We start from the raw sequence: 17,130 nt of genomic DNA on the forward strand, positions 1-17,130 counted from the left end.
TGGGTAGCCTTTCCCTTTTCCAGGGGATCTTCCCAACCCGGGGATCAAACCCAGGTCTCCTGCATTACAGGCAGATTCTTTACCAGCTGAGCCATAAGGTATAGTAGGCATTCATTAAATATTTGTCCTAATGAATAAATGAGTAATTGAGGATATTAATGAAAGCTACTCACCATTTCTTTTTATTTTGCCATTATTGGAGATAAAGAGTTGTTTTACTCAGTTTTTGCAAGTTCCATGATCAATAACTGGTATAAAACTAACATTTGGTATTTTATTTTAAAAATTTACAATTCTTGGACAATGATATATCATCAAGAACATCATAATCACTTTATTACCACAATGCTGCACAAAATTATATTCTTAACATACCAAATATATCTAATAATAACAAGAAATTCAGCAGATACATAATAGCCCACATTTTAATATCCCACTGCACAATTAGATTCTGAATGTTGGAAAACATTCAGACAAAGAATGATTCCAGTTTAATCCAAAATTTGCATGTCTTAATTTCCTCCTCATCAAAATTAGATAATAAAAAGCAATTTTAAAAAATAAATTATTTTTCATTACTTACACTTATCATTTATATTGACTGATGAATTAGATATCAGAAAATCATCACACAACAATGAAATAAGCCAAAAGGAAATAGTTAGTAAAAGGGTAGGAGTGGCAAAGAAATGTGTGTTTAATGAACCTTGATTCTATACTAGACACTAGTCATCTTTATGTCACTATTGATTTCATTCTCACTGTAAATCTGTGACCTAGATAGTTTTGTGAAAGTGGATTGACTCCATGTCTCCCTTTTATATAAAACTTAATTTTCCTATAATGCAGCATTCCTGGCCTTATTTTGTCCAGCCAAGTTTCTACACTTTCTCCATTCTCTGTCATAAAAATAAGAGAAATAAAGGAGGAGAGAGGATGAGTCAGCAAAGCACAGAGAATTTTTAGGGCTGTCAGTTCAGTTCAGTCACTCAGTCGTGTCCGACTCTTTGCGACCCCATGAATTGCAACACTCCAGGCCTCCCTGTCCATCACCAACTCCCGGAGTTCACTCAAACTCACGTCCATCGAGTCAGTGATGCCATCTAGCCATCTCATCCTCTGTTGTCCCCTTCTCCTCCTGCCCCCAATCCCTCCCAGCATCAGAGTCTTTTCCAATGAGTCAACTCTTCGCATGAGGTGGCCAAAGTACTGGAGTTTCAGCTTTAGCATCATTCTTTCCAAAGAACACCCAGGACTGATCTCCTTTAGAATGGACTGGTTGGATCTCCTTGCAGTCCAAGGGACTCTCAAGAGTCTTCTCCAACACCACAGTTCAAAAGCATCAATTCTTGGGCGCTCAGCCTTCTTCACAGTCCAACTCTCACATCCATACATGACTACTGGAAAAACCATAGCCTTGACTAGACGGACCTTTGTTGGCAAAGTAATGTCTCTGCTTTTGAATACGCTATCTAGGTTGGTCATAACTTTCCTTCCAAGGAGTAAACATCTTTTAATTTCATAGCTGCAATCACCATCTGCATAGGAGTCTGGAATGTTAGGTCCATGAATCAAGGCAAATTGGAAGTGGTCAAACAGAAGATGGCAAGAGTGAACATCAACATTCTAGTAATCAGCAAACTAAAATGGATTGGAATGGGTGAATTTAACACAGATGACCATTATATCTACTACTGCGGGCAGGAATCACTTAGAAGAAATGGAGTAGCCATCATGCTTAACAAAAGAGTCTGAAATGTAGTACTTGGATACAATCTCAAAAATGACAGAATGATCTCTGTTCATTTCCAAGGCAAACCATTCAATATCACAGTATTCCAAGTCAATGCCCCAACCAGTAATGTTGAAGAAGCTGAAGTTAAACAGTTCTATGAAGACCTACAAGACCTTTTAGAACTAACACCCAAAAAAGATGTCCTTTTCATTATAGGGGGCTGGAATGCAAAAGTAGGAAGTCAAGAAACACCTGTAGTAACAGGCAAATTGGGCCTTGGAATACGGAATGAAGCAGGGCAAAGGCTAAAAGAGTTTTGCTAAGAGAACGCACTGGTCATAGCAAACACCCTCTTCCAACAACACAAGAGAAGACTCTAAACATGGACATCACCAGATGGTCAACACCGAAATCAGATTGATTATATTCTTTGCAGCCAAAGATGGAGAAGCTCTATATAGTCAGCCAAAACAAGATCGGGAGCTGACTGTGGCTCAGATCATGAACTCCTTATTGCCAAATTTAGGGCTGTGGAAATACTCATATGATACCATAATCGTGGACTGATATCATTATACGTTTGTCCAAATCTGTTGGCTATACAACACCTAAAATGAGCCCTAATACTAAATGGACTTTGGGCAATTATAAAGTGACAGTGTCAGTTCATCAGTTGTAATAAATGTACCACTGTGGTGGGGAGCATGGATAATGGCTACACCTGTGTGGGACAGGATATATAGGAAATCTCTACCTCTTCCTTAATTTTGCTGTAAATTTTTAACTTTTCTAAAAATTCCTCATAAAAAAATGATAAAAAGACAGAATACTAAAATTTGTATAATTATTATGCTATGTCTGGCTCTGCCTTTAACTAGAGGGTGACCTTAGATGAGTCCTATATCTTCAGTTTAGTTGCCCAGTCATGTCCTAACTCTTTGAGACCCCATGGACTGCAGCACACCAGGCTTCTCCATTCATCCTATTTCCTCCTGTAAATCACAACAGTTGGGCTAGATGATTTCTAAGGAAAATATTCCATCTCTGATTTTTGTTTTGCCTAGTTTTGTACAGTTGTGTTTTATGCTTATCATTTATTTACAGTCATCAAGTTATATTGCCTTGTGAAATGATCTCTTTTTTGATTAAAAGAACTTTGCCCTATCTATACTATTGGCCGTATTTTAGATGATTGTACATTCTTAATAATGTAATGCAGGAATTTATATGCATTATAAAGATGTGGTTAAGCAGTTGAAGCTCTAGAACTGTCATTTAGAGCAGTCCTGACAAAATGCAGAATCTCAGTGTGTTACAATATGGCAGCAATTCAAATAAATAAATACATGGTAGATTGTGTATATGTGAGTATGTTATAAGGGCATAGAATAACTCCAGAATGATATACTAGATAAAAGAGATTGCCTGTGGGAAGTATCAATATGATTAAATCCTATCATTTTATATCTACCACATCCATGTATTAGCTATTCAAATAATTAGTTCATTAATATAAATGGAATGTGTTTAAGATATATATATAAGGCTTCCCTGGTGGATCAGATGATAAAAAAGCTGCCTGCAGTGCAGGAGGTCTGGGTTTGATCCCTGGGTCAGAAAGATCCCCTGGAAAAGGGAATGGAAACCCACTCCAATATTCTTTTCTAGAGAATCCCATGGGCAGAGCAGCCTGATGGGCTACAGTCCATGGGGTCTCAAAGAGTCAGACATGACTGAGCAACTAAGCACATCATATTTATTATATCGTGTCTTAGTTTTCTATCACTGATGGAACAAAGTACCACAAACTTAGAAGGATAAACAATGGTAATTTATTATTTCTTTATATTTCTCTAGGATGGAAGTTCAACGTAGGTCTTATTAGACTAAAAGTAGTTCTTTCTGTAGACTGTAAAGAATCTTTATGTTTTTCAATTCTAGAAGCAGCCCTGATTACTTGATTCAGGTCCCCTTCTTCCATCTTAAATGCCAGAAATGACTTATTTAGTGTTTCTCACATTGCATCAATCTGACTTACTCTTCTGCCTCCCTTTTTGACTTTCAAGAACTACTGACATAAGGATAATCTCTCTATCACCACCATAATCACATCTATAAAATCCTTCCTGCCACATAAAATAACATATTCACAGATTCTGAAGATTAGGAGATAGGCATCTTTGGAGAGTTGTTGTTCTATCTACCATAAGCTATAAGCAGAATATCTGAGGAGACTATAATTCCTAAATCAGAATTGCTCTGAAAGAGAAAAAGTCTTAGAAACAGGCTCTTGTATGGCCTGTGCTGATTGATCAACTGAAGTTTATGACCCCTGTTTTCATGCTAACATCACAATTCTGGTCATTAGGTTTGCCTATGTTTTTTTCCAATCTAGCTTTTCACAGTTCTCCACCCTAAACACATACTGTCAGTGGAATAGGTCTGAATATTACCTACTTCAATAGTATTTTCTTCTATGCAGAGCATGGGGTTAGTACAATGATGATAAACATTAGGAAAGATTTGAGTTTGTATATGGAGAGGAAGGCTGCCTCAAAAGTCTTTTCTAGCTTTTGGATTCAAAATGATGCAAGATCTGTGTTACTGAACCTTATCATTTTTAAGACCTCCATTAAAATAAAATTAAAAATTCCAGGGGAAGACTAATACAGTTAACCTATTGTTAAATAGTACATAATGTTTTGTCCATTGTTTGAGGAAAGTAATTTTAGAATCCCGATTGTTCTGTGATTTAGTAATGTAAATACTTAGTTTTAGGTTAGCTTAGAAAAGGAGAACTAAAAATTTCAAAATTTTAGTGTATTTGCCTCTCTCCGCCCTTGTGGTTATATTTATAGGAGGATGTGGAGGCAGTAAGCTATGTTCTAAGAACATGGTCTCTGGACTTGAAACCTGATTCCCACCCACACTGTTGTGTAACCTTTGAAAATACACTTAACCTTATAAAGCTTTAGTTACTGCATTTCTATAATGGGAAGCAACATTTACCTCACACGGTGCTTCTTGATATTAGTCTTGTAGAAAAGAATCATTTTAATTAAAATGATCTTCAGTAGTCAAAGTGTTCATTCCTCTTTGTTCTTATAAGACTATAAAAACTACTAAAAGAGGACTGTAGTTTTTCTATAAAAACTAGAAATTCAGGAAAGAGAAATGCTCTGATTCATTTTCCTTTTTCTATTCTCTTTCTAGTTTATTTTTGTAAACCTTGCTACAATAGGTTTTTGAGACTTCAAGGAATAATTTTGAAGTGATGCCTCCAAAATTCAGTGTTTGTCATTTTAACCACCAAGTCTATTTTTCACACTTGTGAAAGAAAGGGAAGCATTTGTATGGTTTTGTAAAATAGATTCCCCCCTCTATATCTGTGAGCACCTGAAATTCATCATCAATATAAAACATTCCTCCATCCAATACAATTTCAAACCTACAACCAACGAGGTATTTTGCAGGCCGACAGGTTTCATTTCTCTTGGATATGAAAGGCAATTCTTCCCAAAAATTGCTCCATTGAATTTTGCATTAAATTCCTTTCACAGTGTATTTTCTTAATTTTTAGGTATCATAATGGTATTGTGATTGTTTTAAAGAACTCTTATTTTAAAGACACATACTCGAGTAATTTACAGATGAAATTATATGATATTTGGGGTTTGCATCCCATATTCTGGGTGGGATGGGAAAGAGGCTTGGGAGGAGACCAGTGAAACAATATAGGCCATGATATCGGAAACAACATTGCCTCCAAAAATATGACTCAGGGAATTGACCATTGTAAAACAAAAAGGTATGAACTTGGGGCAGTAAATTAGTGAAGAAGTAACAAGGCTTGTTTATGCAGCTTTCTCAGCCCTGTCTCTGGGACAGTGATGCCTTCTGTCCTCCTGGTGCAGAGAGGATACCTTTCGCATGGGAGATTTATGTCCTGCTTTCAGGGAGACCAAGAAGGGCCAGAGTATCTTTATGTATCATTTGTTTCTCAAGTAACTTTAATTCAGAATAAATCAGAGTGGCATGCTTTGGGGTGGTATAGTCTATTCTCCTTCACATGTATTTTTTAATTCTTTCCTTTTTAATACATTTTTGAATTTTTATATTATTTTAATTGACTTTTTCTGTCTACCCTCCTTTGTGGATTCCTGTCCTGTATCCCTCCCACTCATTTTATTGGCAAGTGTTACCTCATATCCTTCTTTCTACTGCCTGGTGCCTGCCATGCTCATTAACTACATTGCTACTTACTGTTCCCTCAGTCTCATCTTTCTTCAGATCCTGTTCTTCCCTCACTTCACTTTCTTCAGTCCAGTGCTATTGTTGTGCTCTGACTCTCACCTCTATCTGGGTACGTATCATACTTCACTGCAATTACCTAAACATGTGTTCAAGCTGCAATCTTTTTATTAAATCATTCTAGTTTCTTGTTTCTATTGTTACTGTTAATACTGATCACAGAATGGGATCGGGTAATGAAGAAATATTTGCTGGATGAAATACACACCAAACATAAACAAAATGCACAGAAGTTACCTTCAAATTACTCTATTTGTTTTCTGTGTGGCAAGTGATATCTACAGAGAATGCCATCAATGACCTTTGAGCCTCCTTCAGTGACTTTATATCCTCAATAAATCAAGCATGTAGTTGTTTCTCTGTTACCTCATATGTTAGTAAAGTCACTGAAAATAAGTGTGAGTAATTGCATGAAGGGGGGAATGGAAACCAGAGTGAAAAGATAGTCATTAAATTGGCAAATTTACAACTCTTTTCTTCTGTAATTACCTTTGATTGGTGTTACATCTTCACCTGAAAGCTAGCTTTTTGAATGCCAGATGGTTATAGTCAGACTATATGAAGACAGAAAAGCAAGCTGTTTTAATACTAGGCACACCCAGTTTTCCATCAGCACATACAACACACTGATCTCTGCTATTTTTTTTTTAATCAGTAGCTGAGATTATTTTCAACAACAACAAAAAATTAAGCTCTTTTTTGAGGAGGCTCTTCTACTTTCAGAGTATTTGAAAAACTTGGAAAAAATCTCATATTCCATTCTTAAAGGCAGTGTAGTGTGTCGCCCCCCTCCCCCCTTTCACGGGTCACTGCCTTCTCGTGGTGATGGGCCTTGCATAACTCAGTGAAGCTGTGAGCCCTATCGAGCAGGGCCATCCAAGACAGGTCAAAGTGAAGAGTTCTAACAAATGTGCTCCACCAGCGGAGGAAATGGCAACCCACTACAGTATTCTTGCCTCAGGAACCCCATGAACAATATGAAAAGACAAAAAGATACAACACCGGAGATGAGCACCTCAGGTCAGAAAGTGTCTACTGTGCTACTGGGGAAGAGCAGAGGACAATTACCATAATAGCTCCAAAAAGAATGAAGAGGCCAAAGTGGAAATGACACTCAGTTGTGGATGTGTCTGGTGGTGAAAAAGCTTGCTTGAAATTCAACATTCAAAAAACTAAGAGTATGACATCCGATCTCATCACTCATGGCAAGTAGAAGGGGAAAAAGTGGAGGCAGTAACAGATTTTATTTTCTTGGGTTCCAGAATCACTGTGGATAGTGACTGCAGCCATGAAAGTAAAAGATGCTTCCTCTTTGGAAGGAAAGCTATGACAAACCCAGACAGCATATTAGAAAGTACAGACATCACTTTGCCGACAAGAGTGCATATAGTCAAAGCTGTGATTTTTTTCCAGTAGTCATGTATGGATGTGAAGGTTGGACCATAAACAAGGCTGACCACAGAGGAATTGATGCTTTTGAATTGTGGTATTGTAGAAGACTCTTGAGAGTCTTTTGGATTGTGAGGAGGTCAAACTAGTCAATCCTAAAGGAAATCAACCCTGAATATTAATTGGAGGGACTGTTGCTGAACCTTAAGCTCCAATACTTTGGCCACCTTATGTGAAGAATTGTCTCGCTGGAAAAGACCCTGATTCTGGAAAAGATTGAGGGCAAAAAAGATGGGGCTGGTAGTGTATGAGATGGTTAGATAGCGTCACTAACTCAATAGACATGAATTTGAACAAACTCTGGGACGTAGTGGAGTTTAGGGAAGGCTGGCATGCTACAGTCCATGGGATCACAAAGAGCTGGGCATGACTTATTGACTGAACAACAATGATAGGTTCCCACCTTCCACATGGAATCATTATTACAGTAGGGCAGAGAAATGGAGAGGTATCACTTTCTATCATTCTAAAGCTTGTAAAAGGAAAATGAATCTCATTAAAAACCCCATGAACAAAAATATGAGATCTATATTATTGTTTGTAAGAAGGGGAAAATGTCATATCTCTAGAGGAAATAATTAAGTTCAGAAGTTGAAACTTTAAAGCAAACAAAAAGAAGGCATGAAATGTTCCTGGATGGCCATTAACTATTAAATTTGTTTACAGCACTGTATAGAAAATGAGGAAAATTTGATTTGAAAGTTGGTGTAACTGGAGAAACCAGTGGGGATTTTGTTATTAAAGTGTGTTTTTATTTCAGGAACAAAGTTGTATTACCAACTACATACTGCTATATTTTATTTGTGTCCTCTTTTACTTATAAGTGAATTATTAATGTGTCTGCATGTAAAATTTGAAATATGTTAGGAAAACCATCTGATAGCAGCACATTTTGGTCTTTCATTCTTAATTAATAGAAATAGATTTGGACTCATCCATATTTTTATCTTTTTACAATTTCCTATAAAAGTCAGATAGTATCTCTTGCCTTTTCTTGAACTTTTCAAATGCTATTCATAGAAATTAAATTAGGCCTTCCAGATCATTGTTTAAAATTGCAACCTGCCAGTCCCACTTCAGTTCCCCTTTAGCCTATTTTAATTTGTTTCCATTGCCTTCAGCATCTCACATATATAATATTTGTTGTATTAATTGCTTATTGCCTATCTTCCCCTATGTAAGAGTGTGGATTATCATTTGTTACGTGCTACCTAAGAAGGCACCTGTCACATATTAGGGACTCCATTTATTTTGTGTGATGAATTAATGAATGAATGAATTTATAATAGTAATAATCATAAAGCTAAAAATTCTAAGCAATTTGCCACGCACCAAGCACTGTTCTAATTGCTGAAAGTGTGTTAGTTCCTCAGTCGTATCCAACCCTGTGACTCCATGGACTGTAGACAGCTAGGCTCCTCTGTCCATGGAATTCTCCATGTAAGAATACTAGAGTGGGTTACCAGTCCATTCTCCAGGGCACCTTCCCAACCCAGGGATCAAACCCTGGTCTCCTGCATTGAAGACAGATTCTTTACCATCTGAACCACCAGGGAAGCCCTATATGTATAAATTTAATTTTCAGAATACCCTATGAGCTCCGTGCTATTATAATCCCCCTTATCCAAATGAGGAAATTAAGGCACATAGAAGTTAAACAGCTCTATAGTTACTGGCTAATAACTTACGTGGTTAATAATTCTATGGCTCAAATGTGGCAGAATCCCAATACTATGATAGGCAGTTCTGTGTCCTGGGCATGATTTTACCTGTTACACTAAGCTGACTTTAGTTTACAGACCTAGCCAAATAGAAAAAAAAAAAAAAAAAAGTACATATTTTTGTAAATAAATAGTTTTCAACCCTTTTTAAGGTCTCTACACACCTGAAAGTTCATGACCCAAACACCTTGAGAATAATAGCTTGCTGAGACTTCAGAGGTAGGAGGGAGTCGAGGGCAGTTTTCTGCAGGCTACTGTATCCCCTTTATCACTGTTCCTCTAACATCACTCTTGACAACCACTGGTTTGATTTGGCTTTTGAAAGTCACCAATTTCTCAAGATGTCAGTTTTCTTATTCTAAAATGTTTGGGACTGTATGCTATCAAATGTCTTCAGACATGCAAATTCTATGGTTCTAAAAATGTATTTCTGTGTTCTGATATGCAAGTAAGGTATTGACAGAAAGAGGGGGGAAAAGCCTTTTCCTGTACCTAGTGCTGGCCAAGTCTTTTCTATATTTGAACTTCAGTAGAAATCACACAGAATTCCTAAATGAGATGCAAATTAAATGAAAGTTGAAAGAGAGATTGAAGATAGAAAAAAATGGCTTTTCCAAAATGCAAAATGGCCCTTCAGGTTCTACTAACAAGCACCCTTAATTTTTCTATATTTTGGGCATGCCTAACACTGGATGGTTCACACATTTTCACTTCAGAATATAAGCTGCTCTTTCTTTTCCTGTGTGTATGTGTGCTTTTTGGCCAGATCATTTTTTCCTCTTCTCTCTCAATGTGGATGACCGAAATCTTGTTTCTATGTTTATTTGGTGAGATTATTCCCTTCCCAGTTGTCTTAATATTAATTATTTCAAAGTTTTATCAATCCTAACTTAACTACACTATCAGCTTAAAAATGAACAAACAAGCAAAAGACCCTGAAAACCATCTCTGTGATAGGGGGACCCTAATATGTCCCTAATGAAAAGTAAAATGGTACCTGGCGGCTCAGCGGTAAAGAATCCGCCTGCCAGTGCAGGAGACACAGGTTTAATCCCTAATCCAGGAAGATCCCCTAAAGAAGGAAATGGCTACACACTCCAGTATTCTTGTCTTTGAAATCCTATGAACACAGGGGCCTGGGCACAGGGGGATATAGTCCACAGGATTGCAGAGTCAGACGCAACTTAGTGACTGAGTAACAACTGCTTCTTTAGAAATCATTTCCACAAAAGTTTAAAACATAGAATTTACTGTGTGACCCAGCAATTCCAATTCCAGGTATATATATTCAATAAAATCGCAACATATGCCTACACAGAAGCTTGTAGATGAAGGTTCATAGCAGAATTTTTCATAATAGTCAAAAGATAGAAATTATTCCCAAAGTCCATCAACTGATTAATGGATACAAAATATATGGTATGTTTTACAATGAAATATCTCCAATTTCCTTGAAGAGATCTCTAGTTTATGTACATACATGTGTATACATAAATGCATATATATGATACCTTCATACAAATGACATCTTAATACAATGCCATCATACAATGCCATCTTCATACAAATGCATAGAAATGTTTCATACAAATGCATATAAATGTATGCAGGTGAATCTTAACCTGGGAATATATTTCTTATAAGAAACAAAGATCACAGATTATAATCAAAATGCTATTATAAATGTATATAGCTCTAAGAATCTAGTAAGATAGAATCAATAACTAATTATAACAATGAAGGTCAAAAAATATAAGTGAAAGTCACCAAGAAAATTTAGAAATTTTGTTAAAAATAGGGAAAATAGAATACTTGCACAATGAAATATTCTTATAACCAAAGTATAGACAACTTCAAAAAAATATTTTTATTAAAAAGCAATTCAAACAAAAATCAATCCATTTAAAATATATGAAGACAAACTATTTAGAATGTTTATTCTTCAAACTGTTTACAGAATAATATAATTCTTATAAACTTTCAGTATGATTTTTTTGCTTTGAAATTTAGAAAACTGCTTTAAAATCAGAAGGAAAAATAATCAGATAATATCATTTTTAATTTGGAAAAGTAAGGAGAATATCATATATTTAGATATACAAAGCTGTGGTTACAAGGATGAGGTGAAACTAGGTATCAGTTCAGTTCAATTTCTCAGTCCTGTCCTACTCTTTGCAATCCCATGGACTGCAGCACACCAGGCTTCCCTGTTCATCACCAACTCCTGGAGCTTGCTCAAACTCATATCATCGAGTCAGTGATGCCATCCAACCATCTCATCCTCGGCCATCCCCTTTTCCTCCTACCTCCTAGTCTTTCCCAGCATCAGGGTCTTTTCCAATGAGTCAGTTCTCAAATCAGGTGGCCAAAGTATTCCATTTTCAGCTTTAACATCAGTCCTTCCAATGACTATTCAGGACTGATTTCCTTTAGGATTGACTGGTTTGATCTCCTTGCAGTCCAAGGGACTCTCAAGAGTCTTCTAGAATACCACAGTTCAAAGGCATCAATCTTCCATGCTCAGCTTTTTTTATAGTCCAACTCTCACATCCACAGATGACCACTGGAAAAACTATAGCTTTGACTAGATGGACCTTTGTTGGCATAGTAATGTCTCTGATTTTTAATATGCTGTCTTGGTTGGTCAAAGCTTTTCTTGCAAGGAGCAGGTCATTTCAGTTCAGTAACTCAGTCGTGTCCAACTCCTTGCGACCCCATGAATCACAGCACGCCAGGCCTCCCTGTCCATCACCAACTCCCAGAGTTCACCCAGACTCACATCCATCGAGTCAGTGATGCCATCCAGCCATCTCATCCTCTGTCGTCCCCTTCTCCTACTGCCCCCAATCCCTCCCAGCATCAGAGTCTTTTCCAATGAGTCAACTCTTTGCATGAGGTGGCCAAAGTACTGGAGTTTCAGCTTTAGCATCATTCCTTCCAAAGAAATCCCAGGGCTGATCTCCTTCAGAATGGACTGGTTGGATCTCCTTGCAGTCCAAGGGACTCTCAAGAGTCTTCAACACCACAGTTCAAAAGCATCAATTCTTCGGCGCTCAGCCTTCTTCACAGTCCAACTCTCACATCCATACATGACCACAGGAAAAACCATAGCCTTGACTAGACGAACCTTTGTTGGCAAAGTAATATCTCTGCTTTTGAATATGCTATCTAGGTTGGTCATCACTTTCCTTCCAAGGAGTAAGCGTCTTTTAATTTCATGGCTGCAGTCACCATCTGTAGTGATTTTGGAGCCCAAAAACATAAAGTCTGACACTGTTTCCACTGTTTCCCCATCTATTTGCCATGAAGTGATGGGACCGGATGCCATGATCTTCGTTTTCTGAATGTTGAGCTTTAAGCCAACTTTTTCACTCTCCACTTTCACTTTCATCAAGAGGCTTTTGAGTTCCTCTTCACTTTCTGCCATAAGGGTGGTGTCATCTGCATATCTGAGGTTATTGATATTTCTCCCAGTAATCTTGATTCCAGCTTGTGCTTCTTCCAGCCCAGCGTTTCTCATGATGTATTCTGCATATAAGTTAAATAAGCAGGGTGACAATATACCGCCTTGACGTACTCCTTTTCCTATTTGGAACCAGTCTGTTGTTCCATGTGTCTTTTAATTTCATGGCTGCAGTCACCATCCGCAGTGATTTCGGAGCCCCCCAAAATAAAGTCTGCCACTGTTTCCATTGTTTCCCCATCTATTTGCCATGAAGTGATGGGACTGGATGCCATCTTAGTTTTCTGAATGTTGAGTTTTAAGCCAACTTTTTCACTCTCCTCTTTCACTTTCATCAAGAGGCTTTTTAGTTCTTCGCTTTCTGCCATAAGGATGATGTCATCTGCGTATCTGAGGTTACAGATATTTCTCCAAGCAATCTTGATTCCAGCCTCTAGGTATAAGACTAGGTATAAGACTAAATTATGGAGGAAAATGTGTCAGATGTTTAAAAACATATATTTGATATGCTTTTTACTCTCTTTGCTCTTTTTGAAGCTGACCACATTTTTATTATTGAATATTATTCACCTTAAATCCAAGAGAAAATTTTATGGCAGTTATTTATGGTTTTAGCTGGTCCTGGGGTCATTATCTGACTGATGATGGGCAGGGCTGGAGCCTGGTATGTTTGGCCACAGGGACCTAGGGTCCCAGGCCTAGTGCCTGTGCACTGATATGAAGGACCATATCCTGGGCCCTCTGGTGTACAGGGTGGTGTCCTGGGGAGGCTGTGGGCTCAGGGGATCTTAAGGCAGCCCCACCCAGTTAGTTACTTGTCCTGATGCATCCCAGTACTGGTGTAAACATGCTGGTGGTCAGGGCGAGGTCCCAGTGCTAACAGACGTGAGGAAAGATTCCAAACTGGCTCTTACCAGTACCATTGTCCACGTGAAAGAAGGAGCTCCCCAGAATGACTGCCACCAGTGTCTATATCTCCACAGTGAGCTTCAGTTTCCTTCTGCCTCTTCTCAAGGTTCTTCAAAGTGAGCTGGTGGGTCTGACCTAAAATTACTGCTTCTGCCCTGAGTCCTGGAAAGTGAAAGATGTTGTCTGTGTCCTTTTGAGGGGAGTTTCTCTTTCCCACAGCCCTCTGACATTAAGCCTCTACTGGCCTTCAAAACTAAAGATGTTCTAGGGGTTGATACAATACTCTCAGACTGCAGAGCCTAATGTGGGGCTCAGACCTCTCTCTCCTTGGAGAGAACCTCTGCAATTGTAATTATCCTACCCCTACACTGCCTAAAATGTGTGGGTGGAGCATTCTGAAGTTACATGATTATCCCAAGAGCAGAGCTAAATGTGCCATTTAAAGGGACCATTTACTTCAGTTTGAATATAGAGGTGAGTTTCAAAGGCAGTTACTTGTCAGAATTTAATCACTAAAATCTACACACATTATTTCCAGATTTAGTATGCTTTCTTTGAGAAACATATTATGATATAGAAGAACAAACTTCAAATTTGTTTGTCAAATGCTTTTGTCAAAAGTCAAAACGCTGCTGGCCTTGCTCTTTGCCTATTAGTTACTTACATTTTTTATTTAAAATTTTGATTTAAATTTGATTTAAAATTTTGATTACATTTTTTATTTAAAAATATGTGTATACTTATATAGTACCTACCTTTGAAACCTTATAGTGATACTGGTTGCATAAAATGAGATGCTGTATGTATAAATACGTAGTGGCTATTATGATATGCAGTAAAAGCCATGTTCCTTAGTTAGACATAAAATCAACACTATTTTATATGCTGAGGTTATTTCGAACCAATATGAAATGACTCTTATTTTCATTTACATGATCAATAAAGTTTAAAACTGATTCATTTGTAACAACACAGGACCTTAAAAATAAAAATGTTTTTGCAACAAAGTATGCAACATAAGTAAACATCAGATGTTTTTATAATTAATATAATATGAAATTTTTAATAAGCTCTATTACACATGAACTTGATAATAGTGCACAATTGCTCTCTTATTACTTTTATAATAGTCCTTTTAGTATTCCTGTGAAACATGGCCAGTGAGTGCACAATATTCTTAGTTACCATTATGAGGGGCTCTGTATATTACAACCTTTTCACTGTGTCTGCTGTTAGCTAGAAAAATGCTGGGAGCAACAGCAGCTACTCTCAACAGGGAGCCATATTAATTATTTGAAATGTGCCTCCTAAGAGGAATCAGCAGACTTTATTACAAGTCGAATATTACTTGAAACGGGAAGGTTACTCTAACTGTTACCATAATCTATATATCGTTAACTTTGTTGTTTAGGAAAAGAGATTAACAACCCTGTAAAGTGCTTTAGTAAATGTATAAAATACAACTGCATATCCCTTGTAGAAAGAAAATGATGGGTTCTCTACTTGTACCCAATTTTTTTTCATATAAAGTGGCTTTAGTAATTGAACTCCATAATTATACTTTCTTGCCTTAAAATTCAAATTGTTTACTGGATTATCAGTATACAAGCTATAGCTACTTTGAGCATTAGAAAATCCTTTTGTTTTTAAGTTAGAATTTTTTTTTTTTTTTCAGTCAGCAACTTGGTCTTCAAAGGAACTTTAACTCATACAACAGAAAGTGTATCACAAGTTAGTGTGTGAGCTGGCAAAATACTTTACAAGAAACAGAATGAATCCATCTACCTGCTTTTTATATTGTGGGTAGTTATTATTTTTCCATCAAACACAATAAGCAAGTAGAAATAGTTTTTAAATAATAAGTAAAATGTTGAAAAGTAATAAATATAAAGTTAATTAGGATTGTAAATAAGTGCTATTAAAAGTGTTATCTGACATGGATGCCTGTCTGCAGATTGTTACTGATCTGCCTTGAAATAAGTGAGAAAATTAAAAGTCAGTGTTTAGAAACATTTAAAGCAAACAGAGTATTTAATGTCTCTTTAGAAAAGAAAAATGGGGACTGTATTTTATATGTCTTGTTTTCAGTTTTTATATTTCATTTTTCTTGCCAATCACTTTTATGGTGTTTTTCAAAGTGTCATTTCACAATAAACATGATTTAAAAGCAACAAGATCAAAATTGGAGAAGGAAATGGCAACCCACTCCTATATTCTTGCCTGGGAAATCACATGGAGAAAGGAGCCTGGTGTGGTTGAGTCCATGGCATCACAAAAGAGTCAGACACTACTTAGCAACTAAACAACAACCATAAAATTAGCTTAAGAAGGACTGTTTTTATTGGTTGATGTTTGGATGATGCATAATGTTTGCATTCTATAAAGCTATGAATTCAGTGTAAAGAGAGATGTGTGAAATCATAAAACTAACCAAAAAGTATAAAAACATTATTATAGTATTTTAACATTTATTTTTGGGTCCACAGGGCAGGCACATCATGGACAGGTATCGTACATCTCTCCACCAATTCACCTTGACTCTGACCTGGAAAGACCCCCTGTTAGAGGTGAGTTGTTGTATTCTTTTTTTTATATATTATTATTTAAAGAAAAAGGGAGTCTATTCATTATTTGATGAAGACAATTAATTAAAGATGATTATAAATATGTATGTTAAGTGCAGTGCCTGTTTAAAAAAAACAGGAGGAAAATGGTTTGTAAGGAATATAAAAGAGAGTAAGTCTTATTTATAAAATAAGATGTGAAATTTTTTTTTGAGAAATGCTTGTAAACCACATAAAAGATGTGGCTCCATAGTGAAAGACTAGTTGAAAACCAACCTAGATTTAAAGATTATTATATAATCATTTCCTTTTTTATTGGAACTTTCTTCTTCTACTATCTTTTTATATATTTTTTTAGTAAATTAAGATGTCTTAAACTAAGTTACATTGACAAATTTATTTCCTTGCAAATTGATGTTTTATGTTTTATTTTTCTTTTAAAAAGTCATTTTAGTAATAATAAAATTTATTTTTAAATTGTATAAATTTAAATTATATATTTAAATTGATGCCATATGTTTAAAGATTTTTAAAAATAACTAGTCATACAAAACAGAAATTAAAAGTAACATTTATCTTATCTACAGAATTTATCTTTCTACTTTTAAAGGATTATTAATAAATTTTAATGTTGTATAATGTTTAATCTGATGTAATAATAGATACAACTTTTAGTTTCATAAATACCAAATATCCTAAGGTTAATTTTTTTATTTAAAGTAATACAGTATATTTTCTTATACTTTTAAAAATATGCAATAAAAATCACTAGATCTGTCTTTTCTGAGCATGTTCTCCATACAGTTTCCTCTGCTAGGAGTCTCAATTTTTTCTTTGCTACCCGTTAAGTTTCTACCAGTGTTTCAATGCCCTGCTTTATCTTCAGTTCCTCTGTTAAGCCTTTGCTGACTATGTATTAGGCAGAAGCTAAATGCATGCCTCTGTCCTCTGGTGCCTGCCTCAGTTATTGTACCT

General features: G+C 36.3%; 1 protein-coding gene across 1 annotated transcript in view; it reads left to right on the forward strand.

The window, feature by feature from the left end:
• ADGRL3 (adhesion G protein-coupled receptor L3) overlaps positions 1-17,130 on the forward strand; it is a 900,477-nt gene that overhangs the window by 625,035 nt on the left and 258,312 nt on the right. Inside the window, exon 10 of the mRNA XM_055588685.1 lies at positions 16,078-16,158. Within this exon, the coding sequence (XP_055444660.1) occupies positions 16,078-16,158 (81 nt within the window). The remainder of the gene's footprint in view (positions 1-16,077; positions 16,159-17,130) is intronic.

Source organism: Bubalus kerabau, chromosome 7, assembly GCF_029407905.1.
Source record: "Bubalus kerabau isolate K-KA32 ecotype Philippines breed swamp buffalo chromosome 7, PCC_UOA_SB_1v2, whole genome shotgun sequence".
NCBI classification, from domain to species: domain Eukaryota; kingdom Metazoa; phylum Chordata; class Mammalia; order Artiodactyla; family Bovidae; genus Bubalus; species Bubalus kerabau.